General features: G+C 44.1%; 1 protein-coding gene across 4 annotated transcripts in view; it reads right to left on the reverse strand.

Annotated features, from left to right (window-relative positions):
• Nucleotides 1-18996, reverse strand: part of hecw1a (HECT, C2 and WW domain containing E3 ubiquitin protein ligase 1a) — a 62357-nt gene that overhangs the window by 12389 nt on the left and 30972 nt on the right. For 2 of the 4 annotated variants that reach the window (XM_031873664.1, XM_031873665.1), the window contains 12 exons: nucleotides 16639-17618; nucleotides 15570-16149; nucleotides 13121-13219; nucleotides 9025-9178; nucleotides 8302-8405; nucleotides 7938-8044; nucleotides 6898-7083; nucleotides 5521-5655; nucleotides 4484-4595; nucleotides 4274-4370; nucleotides 2662-2745; nucleotides 2405-2511 (listed from right to left, as the gene is read on the reverse strand). In XM_031873664.1, coding sequence (XP_031729524.1) covers nucleotides 2405-2511; nucleotides 2662-2745; nucleotides 4274-4370; nucleotides 4484-4595; nucleotides 5521-5655; nucleotides 6898-7083; nucleotides 7938-8044; nucleotides 8302-8405; nucleotides 9025-9178; nucleotides 13121-13219; nucleotides 15570-16149; nucleotides 16639-17618 — 2745 coding nt within the window. The remainder of the gene's footprint in view (nucleotides 1-2404; nucleotides 2512-2661; nucleotides 2746-4273; nucleotides 4371-4483; nucleotides 4596-5520; nucleotides 5656-6897; nucleotides 7084-7937; nucleotides 8045-8301; nucleotides 8406-9024; nucleotides 9179-13120; nucleotides 13220-15569; nucleotides 16150-16638; nucleotides 17619-18996) is intronic. The other 2 variants (XM_031873666.1, XM_031873668.1) reach the window with 1 other exon arrangement.

Genomic DNA, 18996 nt, shown 5'->3' on the forward strand with positions numbered 1-18996 from the left:
ACACACACACACACACACACACACACACACACACACACACACACACAGGTTCAAACAAAACACTTTTTTGTATGAAATAAGAGTCTGACATTTAGAGGTTTCACAGCTCTTGTACATAAAATGCCAGGAGCTTAATGATGTCAGAATAATGTCACGAAGGACCTGACTCTGTCAGATGTTAAATGTCATCAATATGAGGCAATACGCAATATGAGGCAATACACGATGATCCAGGAAGATCCTCTACTCAAGTAAAAGCACTAATACCATCGGTCAACATACTCATGACAGTACAGGAGGATGATTATCAAAATGTAAAAGTGCTCATTATGTTAAATGTACCACTCAGAGGGTTGTATAATTATATTATTGGATTAGTAATATTGGTGAGTTCACATTTTAATGTTGAAGCCTGTCAAGCTAGAGTCAATTTGAACTTCTTTATGTCGTGATAGCTCATAGGACAACAGTGCATGATATTTTAGAAGATGACAGTAAATATTTGAGTACATTTTACTCTGAAATGTTGGACGGTGAATTAGGGCCATTGTAGGTAAAGTAAACCATAATAGTTTTGGAACCGGGGAAGAGAGGTAATATTCAGAGAAAAAACACTTTGTCTCTAGTAGAGACAAAGTATATCAAAAATATGTAAATAGGTTTTATACTGGTGATCATGACTTATACATTGGTTAAAAGTAAATATTTAATATTAGCTGAAGGCAGAAATGTTTCTTTTTGGATTGAACCACAGATTACAGCGCTGACAGCTGGAGTGTCAAGCAGCCCCCTTTCAGCTTTGCAATGTGCTTCCTTGCTTCTAGCTAGCTGGTACAAGTTTACCTTTAGCCTAGAAATGACATCTCATATGTCACTCAAATTGGAGAAGACTGTTGTTAATTGTGCTGCTAATAATTAGAATATACGCTGAATTAATACGATGGAAACTGTAGCAGTGGTGCCGAGTGGATATTAGTCAGTCCAGCTTTGGTTTAAAAGCTGAGCTGGTTGGTAAATGGCGGTGTTGGTTAGCTTTCTGTTGGGGTTATACTGTACACACTGTTTACTCTGCAGCTTTAATTATACTGAGTGACAAGAGAGGAGTATATACAAATCACAAAAACACGGCCCAGCTCACATTAAACCTGCTTTGGACAAGTCAATCTTTCTCACACTGTGGAAGAGAGAATAATCCTCTGGAATAAGAAATTAGGACAGTTTGTACATTTCTGAGAGTCTCCCTCTGGCAGATATCAAAAACACATTTCTAGAGTCGAGAAGAAGAAGAACTGCGTGATCTCTGTGGGATACGCACTGATGTGGATTTGTTTTACCGCTTCAGGTTTCCACAAAGAAAGTAAAGCAACTAATGAATGAAGCACAATTACAAGGCAGGCTTCCCTGCCGTGACCCAATTACCCTTTATAGACCCTCGCATCAATAACATGCATAACCCAACACAGCTCATTACGATGTCGTTAGTGCACCCTAACATAGCACAGCAGGCTCTGTCAAACAGCAGTGATAACCAATCTGAGGTTAGTGTGTGTTGGTGAGCGAGTGCATCTTCACTGTCGATGTGACTCCAGAGTGCATCCCTCTCACTTGCACATGTTTCCCTCCAGCAGGTCCAGCAATACGGCCCGGACCTCCAGCAGCTCAGGCCCCGCTGGAGTCTGAGCTGAAGGAGTTTCTGGTGAACCTGCTTGATTTCATCTGATTTCACCAGAATCCGATGGCCCCGATGACGAGCATTAAGAATAACTACAGAGAAATAGACCATCTTCTCTCTGATGGTCTCGTTTACTTCTGAAGGTCACATAGAGGATCAGGACTAAACTGAGACTGGTTCAGAACCAGTTTAAAAACCTTCACAGTAACGTTAACTACAACAGTCTTGTGCCAAGAAGATCCCACAGGAAACAGTTTAAATGTGAAAGACTATCATGGCAGCCATCAGCTTGAGTCAGCAATTATAATCTCAGGCCATGGTCCCGCCCCCAAGCTTTTATTGGACAGTTGGTTGTTCCATTCCTAGTTTTAGTTTCCCTCTTCATGAAAACGATTGAGAACGCTTTACATTTAGTGTTGGCAGGTCTATGCTGCTCTCTGCTGGTAAACACTGAAATATCATTCACCTTCTCACTTGGTTTGGTATTGTGTTTTGGTTTGATCAGGAAATACATTTGACAATGTACTTCATTTAATTACTTAATGTAACTTCAATGTGATTTCACCTTGATTCAGGTATGTTAAGTCTTCCATAGGATGACCTTTACAGAGGAATCTGTTCCCTGCTATAGGATATTTATAGAAACCACCTTCCTATTACATCATCAACACGTCCAGGGATGTTTCACGTCCCACACCAAACAGTTAGTGATCGTCATGCTTGAAGACCTACCAGGAGAGTTCTGTGGTGAGGAGGCGGGGGAGCAGCGAGGAGAGATGCTGAAGCTGGGGTGGATGGGGTGAGGAGGAACATACGACATGATCTCCTCTTCAAATAGACTACAAGGGCAGGAAAGAGAAAAGCACATAAGACATTATGGATTTATGATTTTCAAGCATTGGATGTGTGTGAAAGCAGTAATTTGTGAGTAAAAGAAAAAAGACGTTGCTACCCAACACGGGTTTACTGGGGTTCAGTGTGTGCTCTACCTCAACAGGATGACCAGGTCGGAATCACATGACAGCTTCTCCACCCCCTGAGCACCTTCTGTCCGAAGGTAGTGGATCTTCTCCCTGAACAGCCAACCAGACAAAGTCCTCATCAGTTATTTATTTCATATATTGAGATGAATTTAAATGACTAATACAACTTAAATGAGTGGGTTGGATACTGAGATGCATCCTTCCTGACTTCTCCAGCTCTCTGTCCATCAAGAAACATCCATCAGTATTCATGTATTTGCATTGAGGCAGGTTCCAATCAATCATCCGTCAAGTTTGATGTAATGTAGATTAGAAAGAAAAAGCATTCTGTATTGTGGTTTTTAACTGTCCAGTAATAAAAACAAGTGTTCTTCGACAATATCAACGCAGCATAATCCATTTAAACTGGGACAATTCATTTCCAACAGCATGGCGCTGAAACACATGAACCCCGGTCAGTAACTGGAGTTCTGGAGGTAGACAGCCGCTCCAATCCCTCAATACGCCACCTGTGTTCCAGTACCCAAACGAACATGGACAGCACCCGGCAGCTTGCACTGTTGACATGCAGGGAGGCATTTGAACTGAGAAGGCTGAAGGAGGAGGGAAATAGATGGAGAGGCTGGTGGGGACTGAGGACTGGATATCCTATGGAGGGAACTGAAGGAATCACCATGTGTCTTCTTGTTTTTGTCGAACTGTATGTCTCCCATGGGAACACACGAGTGACATCATAAGTTGTCACTACCAACTGACCCCACCTTGGTCCCGTCAGTCTCAACGACCCAAATCATTGCCACCTTATGTGTTTTCCCGCCTTTAACGGCTGCTTCAGACCTCAACGTGCTTCTATGTGTGCATTCAGGGGGCAGTGGTGGTCCAAACGTTATGGAAGCAACATTTTGACCACAGGGTTGCTGGTTGGATCCCAGGACTGGCAGGTGAATCTGGGTGGGGATTATTGCTCCACAGTGAAGCTGCTCAGTGACCATCAGACAGTTTCTCACACCGGTCTAAAACCAACTGAACCAAATGGACAAACACAGCAACCCAAACCAAACCAAAGGGCTCGGGTTAAAGTGGTCCAACCCTACCAACAGTTAGCTAGCTGGCTAATGCCGTAGAGTGGGCGTGGCTTCAGGGCCCTGCGGACCGAATCTCTTTTTTATTTTTTGTTTATTGCGAGACAAAAGACAATTCACCAACAGGACAAACAGAGGACACCAAGAACAGTGAATACAGGCCAGTTAACACAATTGTGTCAGGGAAAGAGAGAACACGCTGATGTGTGTGTGTGTGTTCTAAACAGACCACGGCTCATTGACTGCTGTTCCCGTTTTGCTGCTGGATGTTAGATATGCTATAACAAACTCTTCTTCACTTCACTAGAGTCAACGAGCGATGAGTGGTTCTCGACATAGCTGCAAGCAGCACTTCAGGGGCCGAGCAGTCGGCCCGCTACCAACAGGCACTGCACTAATCCGACCAATGAGGAGAGGAAACATTCCCATATGGCATCAAGTGATGCTTACTCTGTGTGAAAAGACACTGAACCAAGTTCACCAACTTGGACCACGGCATTGAACTAGTGATTCAGTCCTTCTAGAAAGAAGCATACCTCAGTGCGTGGTTTCTGCTGAGGCTTGGCTGTCGCTCCTGCAGCATGTCAAATATGTTGGGCTGTCGAAGGAACGCCACGATCTTGTCGTTGTAAGCTAGTGAGAGACGGGAGAGAGAAGCAGTCAGACATCCCCACAGAGCAAGTCAGAATCAGTGAGGGCTAAAGCAATGTGAGCATGTCGTTGATGGAGCTGATGACGGTGCCTACACGGAGCGCTCAGCTGGGAGTTGTTGTTGTGCTGGCTTCGTATGGCGGCTACCAGGCTGTTTCCAGGCCTGGTCATTAGAGAAGCCCCCCGATTCCTGGACACATCCGAGGCCTGAGAACAAACAGCAACGGGACACGCTTTACACTGAGACAGAGCTGCTTTTCTGGCATTGCTCGTGTCATGTTAGAAGTCAAGCTAAGATCCTGAAAACCATGAAATCCTGAAAATAGAAACATATTTTATTGTACATTTTAATATGTTTCTATTTTTTTGCACTGTGTTGATTGATTGTTTAATGTTATGCACCACCCACCATGTCAAATTCCTTGTATGTGCAACATACCATGGCAAATAAACGGTTCTCATTCTGAAACTTCCTGCACTTTTTTTACATTCGTCAGCTGAAATGTTGTGTTGTTTGATTGAGTAGTGGAAGTTTGCTATGATGTTTAAAGGTTAAGTCTGGTGATGTTCAGTATTTTCTTCTATTCAACGTATCCCATGTGTCCCCAAACAAACAGTGAATGTATCTACTGAAAAGTATTGTGTGTATCAGAGCCTGATGTATCTTCCTCTGTGCCATAGAGCTCCATCGTTGTCATAAACTGTTAAAAACACATCATTGAGCCGCCCTGTTGCACTGGTCGACATGTTCCTCTATTACCATAAACCCACTGGAGTTTAATGCACTATTTCCTCCTGTCTGTGCACCGTTTGTTAAAGAACTACAGTGAAAAGCTGTTTTAGAAAACTACTGAGCCGTTTGTAAAAATGTGTCTATAAATTTGTCTTCAAGTAGGGACCAATCAGGCTTGTGACTGAGTGCCACATCCGCTCATTGAGAGCGTCTCTAACTACATTAAAGGAGCAGTGTGTAGGATTTAGTGCAGCATCTAAAAACCCCTCCACTCACTCCTCCCTTTACAAGCCTGTTGGACAACTACGGGGCCTTCAGGTAACATAGTAAACACGAAAAGCTCCCCAGAGCTCCAGACTTTAGGAAGGGAAATATATGTGGTATTAAAAGTGTGAGTACCTCCCCGGCACTGTAGCTGCGTAGTCTCTGCAGATGCTGGCGGTGAGCCAGGTGGCCGGGTAGCCGGCCGTTCTGCAGAGGGATGCGAGGGTCAATGAAGGTCGTGGCTCGACTGTTGTGGTCCACAAAGAAAGACTGGGAGACAGAAAGGAGGGGACTGAAATTGTACCCTATGTACTGTCAAATATTGATTCAGAACAAAGTCGGAATGGAAATTTTCATACATTTTAGTGCTATTATGTATGTTTATCTAAAGAGGGGATCATGCGCTCATGTGCGTGTCTCTGTCTGTCTGTCCGCAGACCACCTCACACACTACTTGACCCATCTGCCACTCATAGTTGCGGTAATTTAGAAAGAAAATTGAGGGTTTTATATTGTCATTGACTGCTGATGCCTCCTCGATCTTAACCGGCCGGTAGGAGCCGCAAGTGACCAACGACTGCTGCTGGAGCAAACAGCATGAAAACAAGCCTACCTCGTCTGTTGACAGACACATTATGGCCGCTGTCGTGGCTCAACAACTGACATCCGTACAAACATTTGGTCCCTAGCTCATTTTGAACCAGAGCATCCTTAACGATCATGGATCACCAACCGTCCGTAACACCACTGCCCTCTGCAGTCGGCACTCTCTGCAAATTGATAACAATCTTCTACAACAACTCCCAGGTCATTTTCTACATCCAAAATGCTCTTACATTGATGTTTTAAGGCACTTTTTTGGCGGGTATATGGCTGGAATATTGGTTCCCTGTCACTTTTACAGCTCTTCTTCTCAGCTTCAGGTGAGTGGTATGACTCTCTCACACACAAATCAAACCGCCGCAGTTCAGGTTTGTTTGTATGTTTTTCAGCAGGAATTTCGGAAAGAAGTACTGGCCCGATTAGGGCCTTAGCATGGGCCTTGTAGAATCCATCGACTCACGGGGCGGATACACACATTACTACTCACTTTACTTCAGGTCAGACTGCCCTTGGAGTTGTGTATGTATTTTGTGTTTGTTAAATGAATAGTTAAAAAAAGACAGAAAAGCTGTCTTACACCAAAAGGAGGACAAATGATCGTACATGTTGTTCCTCAAATATCACAGACCATCTACACCACACTGCATTGAGAGGGTGTGTGTATTTGCCGGTTTCATACTGTGACCTTTCAGTTCGTGACTTCATCTACAGTACACATGAAGGACTCTGACCTTCTCTGGGGTTCATGCTGCATGAAACAACATGATCAAAGAGCTGAACATGAGTATCGGTCCAGTGTTTGCCCTTTGGCTATATAGCTTTGCTACCATTCCAAGTGTGACTCAGTGCCTTCTCCACGCTAACACCCATCCCCTCCAGTGGAGGGGTCCTTCTGCACACCTAACCTACCTTGCCCTGGGGGTCGGTCTTGATCTCCCAGCCTCTTGGCAGCTCCAGCTGAGTGTCTGCGAACCTGTTGAGGAAAACCACCAGGTCCCGATTATGTTGGTAGCGCTCAAAGTTCCTGGCATCGCGACGCACCTTCAGGATCATGTGTTTCACACAACTGCTGCTGGTGAACATCCGGTAGGCCGCCTGGACAGAGAACAGGGACAAGTTGACTTCTCCTGGTGAGCCTGACACAGTTTATTACACAATATCAACCAACTAACATGAGCAGCAATGACATGTTCCTGACATTACATCATTCCATTATTTTATTATGAGAGACTTGTCTTTTGTTGTCAATACTGCCTTCACTCTGTCATAGTGACATTATCCTCACATGCTTCTGTAGTTTACAGGAATAGATTTCAAGCTGACGCTGTGACATCTGAGAGTGCAAAGTTGGCTGCTGAACAGCAATTGTTTCAATTCAAGATATTATTTCATTCATATTAAAAGAATAGTCATTAATCTATATTATTATTACAGTCAAAATCTCATAAAAAAGGCTCACAGCCCTAAAATCATTGATTTCAAATATATAGTATATAGTAAAAAAAACAAGGCTCAGTAATTTCCCATAATAGCTGGCCTTAGGAGGAAATAGTGTCTTTGTTGGGGACTACTTTCTGCAGCGGATTAATGCACATTCGGTGCTCTAGTGAGTATTTGTGGCGGCAGGACGGTGTGTGTGGGATTGGGTCAAAATAAACGTGTATGTGCATGGTGAGAAGGAACATGTTAAGAGTGCAATATTGTAGCGTTTCAGCGGCTCTATGACACAGAGGGAGAAGATATCCTGTTTTTGAGGCAAGATACAGATATATAGATATAGATATAGATTCAGCATGGGAAGCATTGTATAATGATTAACTGGTCTAACAGACTTTTTCAACACAGAATGAATGCACTCTATCTACTACATCTGACCTGTAGCAATAACTATAAAGTTCTGAGCACACTATACTGTAAATAGGTATCAGTCTGTGTATGTGGAGACTCACATAGTTACTGTGCAACACAGTGAAGAATTCTGGGTGTGTGATGAACTTGACAGCAGGTGATTGGAGGAGATGGCTGATCTTCTGGTGATTGACGGGGGAGGCGGGGCCTGCAGACAGAAGATAGGTGAAGTACTTCCTCAGTATTTCTAAGCACTGAATATAATATTCAACATTAAAATGTACTGCATCAGAAGATTGTAGATGACATTGACATCAACAGGACCTTCAAATAGTGAAAACAGGTCAGTGGTCCCACAAATATGCATGAGAACAACCCTAAACAATGTCTCTCTGTCGTCTGCTCCTTAGCTGGCTTGACAAACGGAGGTGTCAGTTCAAACAGTGAGGAGGCTCAGCTCTGTACCTGTCTGAGGAGCATCAGGATCAGTCTCCGTGCTGCCGCTCCGCTCCAACCTGGGACTCCCCCCGTCCTCCTCTGTGGCCATGGTCCTCTGGATGTTCTGGTACCTGCACAAACAACAAGCCGTCCTCTAATACAGGAGGATGAAGACAGAACTCTTTGGCTTGTGAGGTAGTATCATTTAATAATAGAGGGTATCTGCACCGTTCACAAAGAGACATGTCACAGTTGTTAATGTTATTGCATAATCATTTCTGCAGAGCACTGCACTTTAAAATGAGCCTCACAAAGGTTGATTAACTTTCCTTTCCAGTCACCAGATGTCAGCCTAACTCCACCATAGGACCAGTATGCAGCTACGAGTACTTTACTCTCATTGTTTCAGCTCAACATTATTGTTTGGTTGACATAAACAAAACAAATACATATATATATAGATATAGATAACACGTACGGAAGCCCAGAGAGGTAGTATTCTCCATATTACACAATGCATCTCATTAAAACAAGAACCCTTCTAGTTACAACATGATACATTGGTATATTGTAACAACTCAAGCATGTTTTTTAAGTGAAAAAGAGAGTCGTTTAGTGCTTAAAGAGAAATTAATATGCTAAATATAGATATACTTTTATCAGCTAACATTGGTGTTCCAGTAGAGCACACATGGCACAGGACTGATGTGGGCTACAGTGTCTACTATCATCACGTGTTCCCAGTCTGACCTCCTGTTGAGCTGCTCCATCTGCTGTGTGGACCCGGAGCGGGGGATGCCGTGGTTACACTTGCTGCTGTGGACCGGTCTCTGCCAGGTCGTGGTCCGGTTGACATGGTCCACGTAGAAAACTCTGCCGTGGCTGTCGATGCGAGCTTCCCAGTCTGAGGCAACACAGAGGGGGAGGATCCGACAGTTACTGGCTAACTTTCTATTCCGCTGTTAAGAGCGTGTTCGTTTAATCCCGGTACAGTTCACTGGATGTAAACCAACCTGTTCCTGGATGTCATTAACCCTGAAGACCAATCAAGAGACGGTCAGGATTATCTTCCCTGGTTGTCAACCGACATTCATAACGCCTTTACTGTTTATTGCCCTGTTGTTTTTCTGTTTATTCAAAAAGATCTGAAGCTTCTTTTTCAACTGTACTCACAATAAGACACATTAAATTATTTGTAATAACAATAAACAGGGATAGCAAGATCTGAAGTTAAACAAACTACATAAAATAGCAGATCAATTCCCACTTTCATAATCACTCACTCTAAATCTCTCACAGACATTTTCCAAATCTTTCTGGCTTTGACCGCCATCCACTCACAAGGAGTTTCTACTCTCACTCTCCCCATTTTCCCACGGCTTGATGCCGTATGCACGTCATAAAACCAAGAGCGAGTGGATAACTAATCCCTTCATGCATGAGCTGAAGCCTGCCTCCAGGATCCCCACGGCTTCAGGTCTTTTCTGACAAGCTGATTGGTCGTAGGATCCAACCCACAGAGCAAATGATGAGAGAATAATAATATCTCTTCATTTTCGGAAAGAGAATCAAACTCATGCAGTGTCCACCACTGGTGAAAACTGCAGAGCAATCTAGTAGAACACATCTCCTTGAAAAAAAAATAAATGTGCCAAAAACAAGTGAATTCGTCTGGAATCAAAGCATGATATTTCATTCATAATCTTCTCATAAAGCCAACATGCTGTGAATAAAACACTGACTTGTTATCACCTTATTAAGTTGTTGTGGTAAACACATCCAGCAGATACAGAGCCACATCAACAGCTCTCTGACATATTGTCAGGGCACTATTAAATTAGTATTCATCAGCATCCATAAGCAAAAGTGCAACATAGCCAACAAATTGCTGAATATACGTGGCAGACATTACAAAACAAAATGTCCCTTGTATGAAATATTCTATATATATTCTATATGTTTAAACCAAGAGCTGTTTGTGTAACTCTATTGAACACATTGGAATGTATTTTGTGTGGTTCTGCTCTGTTCAGATGCAAAATAAACTGAAGATGGGAGCTGCTAGAGGGTCTTAACTAAAGTTTAATCTCAAAGTTCAAATTTAGACTAACCTCCCTTTGTTACATTTTCTGTGATTTGAGTTCATTTTTGATGCCTGAGTGGTTTGTTCTCATAAAATGTATGTCGGTGACTATCTGAAACTAAAGGCTGAGCAGAGGAGACTATCCTGATCCAGTGGCTGTGTTTTGTAGTTGTATGAGCAGGAAGACAGATGTCACACATCCAAACCGTTCTAAAGACTTTCACATCTGACTTAGCGACCGTGGCTCAGTGGTAGAGCGGCTCGTCCTTCAATCAGAGGACAGGCGGTTCGATCCCCGAATGTCGATGTGTCCTTGGACAAGACACTTAACCCAAACTTGCTCCCGTAGCTGTGCCTACGGTGTGTGAATGAGTTAGTCTGATAGGCAGGTGGCACTTAGCCCCTGCCATCAATGTGTAAACGGGTGAATAATAGTAGCTTTGAGTGGTCGGAAAGACTAGAAAAGTGCTACACAAGTACAGTTCATTTACCATTTAACAGTGTTTAAACAGTGGTCAGACACAAATAAAACTCCCTCTCTCACCCCCTCTCCCTCTATTCACAAAGCTAAAGTGCAGAACAGCTGATATCCCCATTGCTACCATCGTCAACACCACGCGACTCAATCACCGTAAGAGACCTTGTTCTAGCAATTTCTCTGGTAAAAGTAATACATGTTTTCTGGTTCCAGCTCTTAAATGTGTTGATTTGTTTGTCTGTTTTATTCCATTTACACACATTTCTATGACTGCTGGTCTGGTGAAATCATTATTTTATATTCACCACTTCTCTACTCCAATCAGCAGCAATGCTCCCACTTTGTGTTCACTAGGATCACTAGGGCAGGGGACAACTGTACCCCCACAACAACATGGGCTTTACACCTGTGAAGAATACATGTGTATTGTTGGGTTCACATGAACAAAAGGAAACATTAATGTCACTCCTACTATTTCTTCTATTTTGGAGACAATAATCCTCAAAGTGTTGAACTACAGTTCCCTTGATGCTTTGGGAGGTACACAGAGAGTATAGTGGTGCCATAGATGAGAGGAGTTAAGTTGTGAGCCACTGGAGCCCTGTATTGTAATATTTGTTTTCACTCTGGAAAACTGCCACCATTAAAAGAATGCAGAATTCAAGTTCTGGTGTTATAAGGCATATTTATTTTTTTATTGGACTTTTTTTCATGAAAAAATAAAATGGTATCCTCACATGGTTAAAGTCTCACTAAACCTGAAGATATGCATGTCATGTTCACATTCGGCTGAGCTATGGCTCCATTAAGGAGTGTGATTTCTGATGCAACATGTGTCAATCCGGCCCTCAGGGTTCTGAAGTGTATCATAGCCACTGCTTCCACCGTCATCGTCATTTGTCACACAACTAACGTTGCGGAAGAATGAAACGAGGGGTGTCCATTAAATGCATGTGAGGCTGTGGTTAAAAGCCTTTGAGCCTCGACTCGACTCACTTCCTGGTACCAGGTCTTTTTCTCTGTTCCATTTTCCACTGCAGACAGGACCCACTCAGTATGCCGGAATGTTACTGGCTGCCATTTACAAACATCTGGGTTGTGCGAATAAAACAAAAGTTGTCACTTGCTATTGATGGTTATTGGCTATTTAAAAATGGCGTTATTGAGCAGGAAGTCCTGTGTCACACTAGTGACGATTCAAATCGGCTCAGCTTCAAAGCTCCACAAAAAGTGCCAGGTACTATCCAGGACTTCTGCTCATGAAAACACAAGTACAACAGTTCTACTGTACACAAAAGTGAACAGGACGGCTTGGTGGAAAAACAGCTTTAGTGACACGAGTGTCTCACATATGAACAACACTTCTGGAACACGACTATTTGTTCCAGTTTTGAGACTGACATAAGAGGATCTGTATTGGTGGTTAGCCTAGCTTAGCATACAGAGGATCTGTATTGGTGGTTAGCCTAGCTTAGCATACAGAGGATCTGTATTGGTGGTTAGCCTAGCTTAGCGTACAGATGGATCTGTATTGGTGGTTAGCCTAGCTTAGCATACAGAGGATCTGTATTGGTGGTTAGCCTAGCTTAGCGTACAGATATTAAAAACTGGTAATGGTGTTGTTTTGGATGAGTAAGTGCTGGCACTATTTCACTACTATTATCCATCCACTCAACACTTCTGTGCACTGAAACAGCAGAACACAATGGCTGCTGTTTGGTAAGAAGTAGTTCCAGTATCTAACTTCCCCAAAAACCACAAACTGTTGTTTTTACATTTCTATTTGTGCATGGATTAAACAGACGGACAGATAGTTGATATGTTGAGGGTTATAAACTATACAACTCTACTATAAATGTAAAGACACCGAAAAACAGGCTTTGTATCTCGCAACATGAATTGAAACATGTTGTGTGAAAGGGGCTGCGGACTCTCAGTTGGATGGTGTTGTAACGGCTAAGTGGAGTCTCCTGAGAGCTGACCTTCGTGCTTTGAATCAGCGAAGACCAGCAAGCCATCCAGCCACCCGATACTGAGTACAGATCCAACCATGAAGCAAGCAGCAGGACACCTAAACCTGCAGCAGGCGTGCTAGGAGGGAGGGTGACATGGTGACATGGTGACGGCAAACACACAGGAGATGGAATAGGATTGGAAAGCACACAGACACACACACACACACACACACACTCACACACATGTGGCAGCATGCACCGGACTGAAACATGCAGACCAAGGTGTAGGGATGCGACTCCAGAGTAAGACTGTGAGGCGTTGCTTCTTACTTGGAGGTAAGGCTTGGTCAGTGGCAGCAGGAAAATGGTTTAGGTCATGGCTGGGTCGCAGGACTGGAAGATGGCCGACAGGAGGGGAGGAGCCTGAGCCTACGGGACATCAGAGAGACAGTACGGGATAAATGACCATGATGCTGGGGACGCACACAACCACCTGGCAGGCTGGGAAATGCCGAGTATGCAATATTATATATAAATATATAATGACCTGAATGCTTCGAAGTTTTGACCCAAAAAATCCCAAATTGCCCATGAAATAAGAAATAGTAATCTCACATTAGTCATTATGCATTAACATGAATTATTATTACTATGAGTTATTCTCTGATGGGTATAGCACTGTTTGTGTGTAGAGCTGTGTGTGTGTGTGTGTGTGTCTGTTCAGTCTCAACAAAGCCATGACTTTTACATGTTGCCAACATGTTTATAGACCTCCATATGAGCAAATTAGTTTAAACATGTTGTCTCACTGTAATATGTTTCCTGTGATTATTGCACATGTTGTAGCCGTGTTTGTGTCAATAGAAAGGAGAATGGTTGAAGTGGGATGTGAAAGGGCCCAGAAAGGCTCCTCTGTGTGGAACAGGACACATCTGTGCTGCACTGGATGCTACGCGACGAAAGATGTGACGGCAGAGCGGCTTTTTAATGCAACACAAGCTCTGTGTGTGTGTGTATGTGTGTGTGCGTGTGTGTGTGTGTAAGGGCACATTATGTGTGACACAGATTGATACAGTTGGATACAGTGAGCCGGCCTGTACTGATGCATGTTCTGCTTGTGAGGTATGAAGTAAAGTGTTTTTATTGTCAAACAAAACGAAAAACAAAAATAAGCAGTGAAAAGTGTTGTTTACTGAAACAAAATAAAAATGATATCCTTCAAGCACATATCTAAACTGCAACGATATTGTCTGGTTAAAAACTAATAGAAACAAAATGCAGCCGAAGGGTCACCGGTTCAAGTCCCCACACGGACCAAGTAGCATTGACTGGTAGTTGAGGATGTACCAGTTCCCCTCCTGGGCACTCCCGGGGTGCCCTTGAGCAAGGCACCAGCCCTCCCCAAAAGCAACCAAAGACTTCAATAACATCACCAGCATCATCCACACATAAGAGCTCACCACTGTGTGGAAAGGACAGACAACCTGAATGCATGTAGAACAAGGGATCATTTCATTGGATCAGGTCTTTCCAGAGGAACCTGTGATCTCCTGTTCTACAAGGGTGAGAAAATCATCTTCAGAAGAGGACCTCCTCAGGTTGGACACATTCAATCATCAGTAAGTGACAAATAAGTAGAAGCTGATCATTCAAAAACAATGCTTTTTGTAATAAATATAGTGAATGGATTTATGAAATTTGATCCTGTGGGAGGGGATCAGGGAACTGAAACTCAGGGAGAGAGAGGAAAGCCAAATGTATGAAGGTTCACGTTTACATATGCAAATGAGGCATTATTTTTATCGACATGTGCTAATTTGCATGCGTTTCCTGTTGGATATTAGTAAAATAATTCTTGTTTCATTTTATTGACATATTAGAGTTAACGGTTTTCATTGAGGGAATTATGGATATCTCTTTGAATCATTTTTTTCCCATGTGTTTATTAATAAAATGTAGTATAAATCAGTCTAATAAATTAATGATATGTGAACAAACTTCAGAGTATAGAGAGGAATGAAAGTGTAAAGTTTGATGTATGTAAGAGCTACTGAAGTGGAGATTTCTGTATCAGAGTCTGAGAACAAAGTCATTCAGAGAAAAGTCTTAAATAGTGTAGTTGGGGAAATTTAAATCAGATCAGATTTACAATCAAAGGACAAATTAGCTAAATCAATGTGTGGACATTTTGATTTAAAATGAGAAAGAAAACGTTAAGGTGGAGTATGTTCCGGTGTGTTTATGGGTAAAGAAAGGAGGAAAAAAATGGAAAGAACAAACCTGGCAATGTGCTGACTGCAGGGGAATCTCATTTTGTTTCTGTGTGTGTGTGTGTGTGTGTGTGACCTACTTTTCTATCACAGTCATCCCATAAAATGTACACATACAGTATAAAACATGAGGACACATCCAGTGAAACATTTACAGGAGTTGAGTGTCGTATTAGTGCACATCTTTAATGAGATTAGCTTATCGTTTATTACTTATTTAGTTTGCAAGCTAATAATGCAACTTCCTTATTCAGTATTTAAATTGTGAATTATTAATTGATCTTCCAAATGTATATCTCTACCTTTCTTTTATAGTTGACACTGATTGAGCTTTCATTTAAAGAGCTCTTTAATTTAAGGATGTGTCAGCAGTGTTTCACCTACAAATGAAATAGAATGAAAGCCACAGAGGCCAGCTGTGGTATTGAAGACCCTCATGTTTCCGTCTGAACCCAGAATGAAGCTGAGGCTCCAGCAGACCACCAATAAGAAGCCATGTTTCATCTCACCGGTGTTGTCTCCATCGCTGGGTCCCGCCACAGGCGGCTCCCCCTGCTCTGCTCTCCTGGCCTCCTTCAACCGCCCCGTCCTCCTCTCTCCTCCTGCCGAGCCCGCCTCCTGGCCCTCCGCTGTGTGGCCGGCGTCCGGTACCGACTCGAAGGCGCTCTCCTCATCTTCGTCTTCGTCCTGGGAGGAGAACACGGTGCTGCCGGAGAGTCTGTTGCTGTCCACCGAGGAGAGGCGGGTGTGGCTGCAGAAGCGGCTCCTCCCCTCGTAGCCCGAGTTGCTGTAGCACGACGTGCTGTAACAGGAGGTGCTGTAGCAGGAGGTGCTGTAGCAGGAGGTGTCGCAAAACTCACACTCGTTCTCGCCCAGGTGTCTGTGGGTGCTCCCGCCGACTCTTCTCCCTCCTCCGTTACTAGAATCCCCCTCCTCGCTCTCCAGGCAGGAGGGAGACCTCCTCCTGACGGCTGTGTGTCCTCCTCCCACTCCATCACCCTCCAGCAGCTGGTTCAGCTCAGAGAGACGCTCAATGGAGAGGCTGCGTGGTAGGGAGCGGCGGCAGCAGGGACCTGGACACTCTGGGACCTGCAGAAATACAAAGAGGCTTAAACCCGCTGTTCCGCTCATTTACTGTAACCGGTGTACCGTTAGCATGAAAACATGGTGGAATTATCGAGCTAACGCTAGCCAGCTAACTCGCCAGGTGATAAATAAGTACAAAAGAATTAATGCTTGGAAAGCACATTGCATATCTCCAGATAATCAGTCACTAAAACTGGTTCACCAGAGTTTGTAATGTGCTAACGAGTTAGCTGCATCGGGTCTGAGGACGTAGATTGGTCTCATCTCAGAATTGCCCTTCAAGATTAGGGCTGATCTAAAACAGCAGATGGAGTTTTGAGCCATTTTCAACCATGCAATTTGGTAAGAAATGTCAATATTAATACCAGCATTGATGTGTTGGATCCAGTACAGTCATCTTCATAAACATGTTTTACTGCTCTAACAGCTTATAGTTATTAGACAGTACAGTGTTTGGCTATACTACCCACTTCTGTCCATAACTGGCTGTACCTGAGAGGGAGACTGGGTTGTATCATCCTCTTCCTCATCCTCCTGCCCCTCCTCCTCTTTGGAGGTTTTAAGTGTTGGTGATGTGGAAGTGGTGTCTTGGTTGCTTGAATTCTCTCCCTCCTCCTCCTCCTGGCTCAGGGTTCTGTGTTGGGCGGAGGGGAGACTGTGGAGGAGGTGGTGGATCCGGATGTAGTGGGAGCGGGGCGTCTCCGGCTCGCCGCAGGCCGACGCGATCACCGTCTCCAGTTCTGACACCGGGAGGGAGCAGGGGCGGTTTTTGCGGCGCGCGGGAGCATGGGAGTTGTGGTTTGCGAAGAGGGATTGGCAGGCGCAGGGGACGCAGCTTCTGCCCTCCCCCTCTGTCACATCCTGAGGGGCCCCTTCAGCTCGCTCTACAGAGGCCTCCTGGGATGTGATGTTTCCCTCGGTGGGGGCCTCTATAGAAGCCGCCACACTGTTTGCTGATTCTACTACAGGGTTGTCAGAGTCTGGCTTTGGCTGTGTTTCCTCCTCAACCTCCTCTTCTTCTTCTACTGTCACCTCCTCCTCAGCTTGTGGTGCAGACTCTGCTCCTTGCTCCTCCTCCTCCTCCTCTGCCTCCTGCGGCCCCTCCTCCCCTACTCCCCCTTCTCCACCGCTCTCTTCCGGCTGTTCAGCCGGGGCCCCCTCCTCCTGCTCCACCTGTGGAGTCGCAGACGGGGGCTCCTCCCTCACTTTGCTCTCCTCCTCCGCAGCTTCTCGCTCCCCCGGAGTCGCCTCAGGCTCCTCCGTCTCAGCAGGAAGGGGCTCCTCGGGTGCGGGGGCTTCCGCTGCGGAGGCTGGCGGCGCCGAGGTCTCGGGGTCGTGGGGGGCGTCCAGGGGGAGGTCGGGCATGTCCGGTCCCACACTTAGTGTGTCATCGTCAGGCGCATCGGCGGTGTGGTTGTCATTCCCCCCCTCAGGACAGGCAGCCTCTATGACCAGGGAGATCTCCTCATCATCTGAGGACAGAACACATGGAGATGTTGGTGCCGTTGCATTGGGTGCTGTTGATCATATTCTTGACACTTGAGGCATGCAGAAGTTTGAGTTGAGTACGCTCGTGTTTTTCAAAGATTATTCCATAAAATGGATGCAGCAGAACTAGAGATATTACTTTTCAAACCCGGGTGCCTACATCACCCACAATGCAACACAACTGCGACGGTTTGGTCGGGGATTGAGGTTAGTTATGCACAGCAGGTTATAGAAGTCTGGTGAGCTCACTTCGTTCTAACTCCACACCTGCAGATTTGTTTCCATCTGAAACTGGAACGGACGCTGAGGACGTTCATCAGCCTTCACAGCTCCCTCTGAAGCCACTGAAGGCTTTACAGTAGAACTCCTCTACAGGAAACACACTTTGATGTCTTTTCCCTTTAAAATAGTGACGCCAAAGAAGAGGTCTGCTACATCGTCATCTGTGCTTTTCTCCTCTCTGAGAGGCGTTGAACGCAGCCTGGCAGCTGTCACAGAACCAAAAAAACCCAAACTATTTGCATGACAAATGAATAAATCATATGCATGAATTACAGATCTGTACTCTTGAATTAATAATGACCTCAGTAGCAGGGCATTGAGGAGAGAGGGATTGTTTGGACCGTCGGGCCATGGACAAATCAAATCGCTCACAGTTTTGTTTTGAAAATGGAGTGTGACACTTATAGAGATTATGCCAGTTCAACAAGTTGTATTATCTTCGACGTCCCTTATTAACGCTGTGTTTAAGGCTCACAACTTCTTGATTTAAGGCGAATATCTGCAACAGAGGATGTCGTATGCTGTACAGATTGGAAAGCCCTCTGAGGATGATTTGTGATTTTGGACTGTACATATATTGAACTGAAATGAATTTATGAGCATGGATTGTTCAAGTGAGAGCACAACTCCTAAATTGGTCGCATATAATTTATTTCACATATTCAATTCATTAATTTTCTATGACACATGCTGAGCTCTGTAGCACTTAAGTGCAGAAAACCAAAAAGGAATCAAGTTAATCACCAGCAGCTGGGTTCTGCTTTAACGTACAGCAGGTAAGTACGTGAGATGTGAAACTCAGAGATGAAGCTGAGATCTATTGCTATGTTCATCTGTAACTAATCCTCCTCTGATACAAATGCCACCCTCTTGTAAAAGGTCGGTTTCTTTTATTAATTGTATTTATTTATTCTCATCTTACTTTATTATTATTGTATGTATAGTATATATCATTTATTTATTCTCCTTCTAATTAATATCCTGTGTGTATGTATACATGCATGTATGTGTATACATATTTAGATATATACTCACTATTTGCTAAATTGTTAGAACTACTATTTCTGCTATTATTTGTAT

Source organism: Anarrhichthys ocellatus, unplaced genomic scaffold (assembly GCF_004355925.1).
Source record: "Anarrhichthys ocellatus isolate YVR2014 unplaced genomic scaffold, GSC_Weel_1.0 scaffold73, whole genome shotgun sequence".
Lineage (NCBI taxonomy): Eukaryota > Metazoa > Chordata > Actinopteri > Perciformes > Anarhichadidae > Anarrhichthys > Anarrhichthys ocellatus.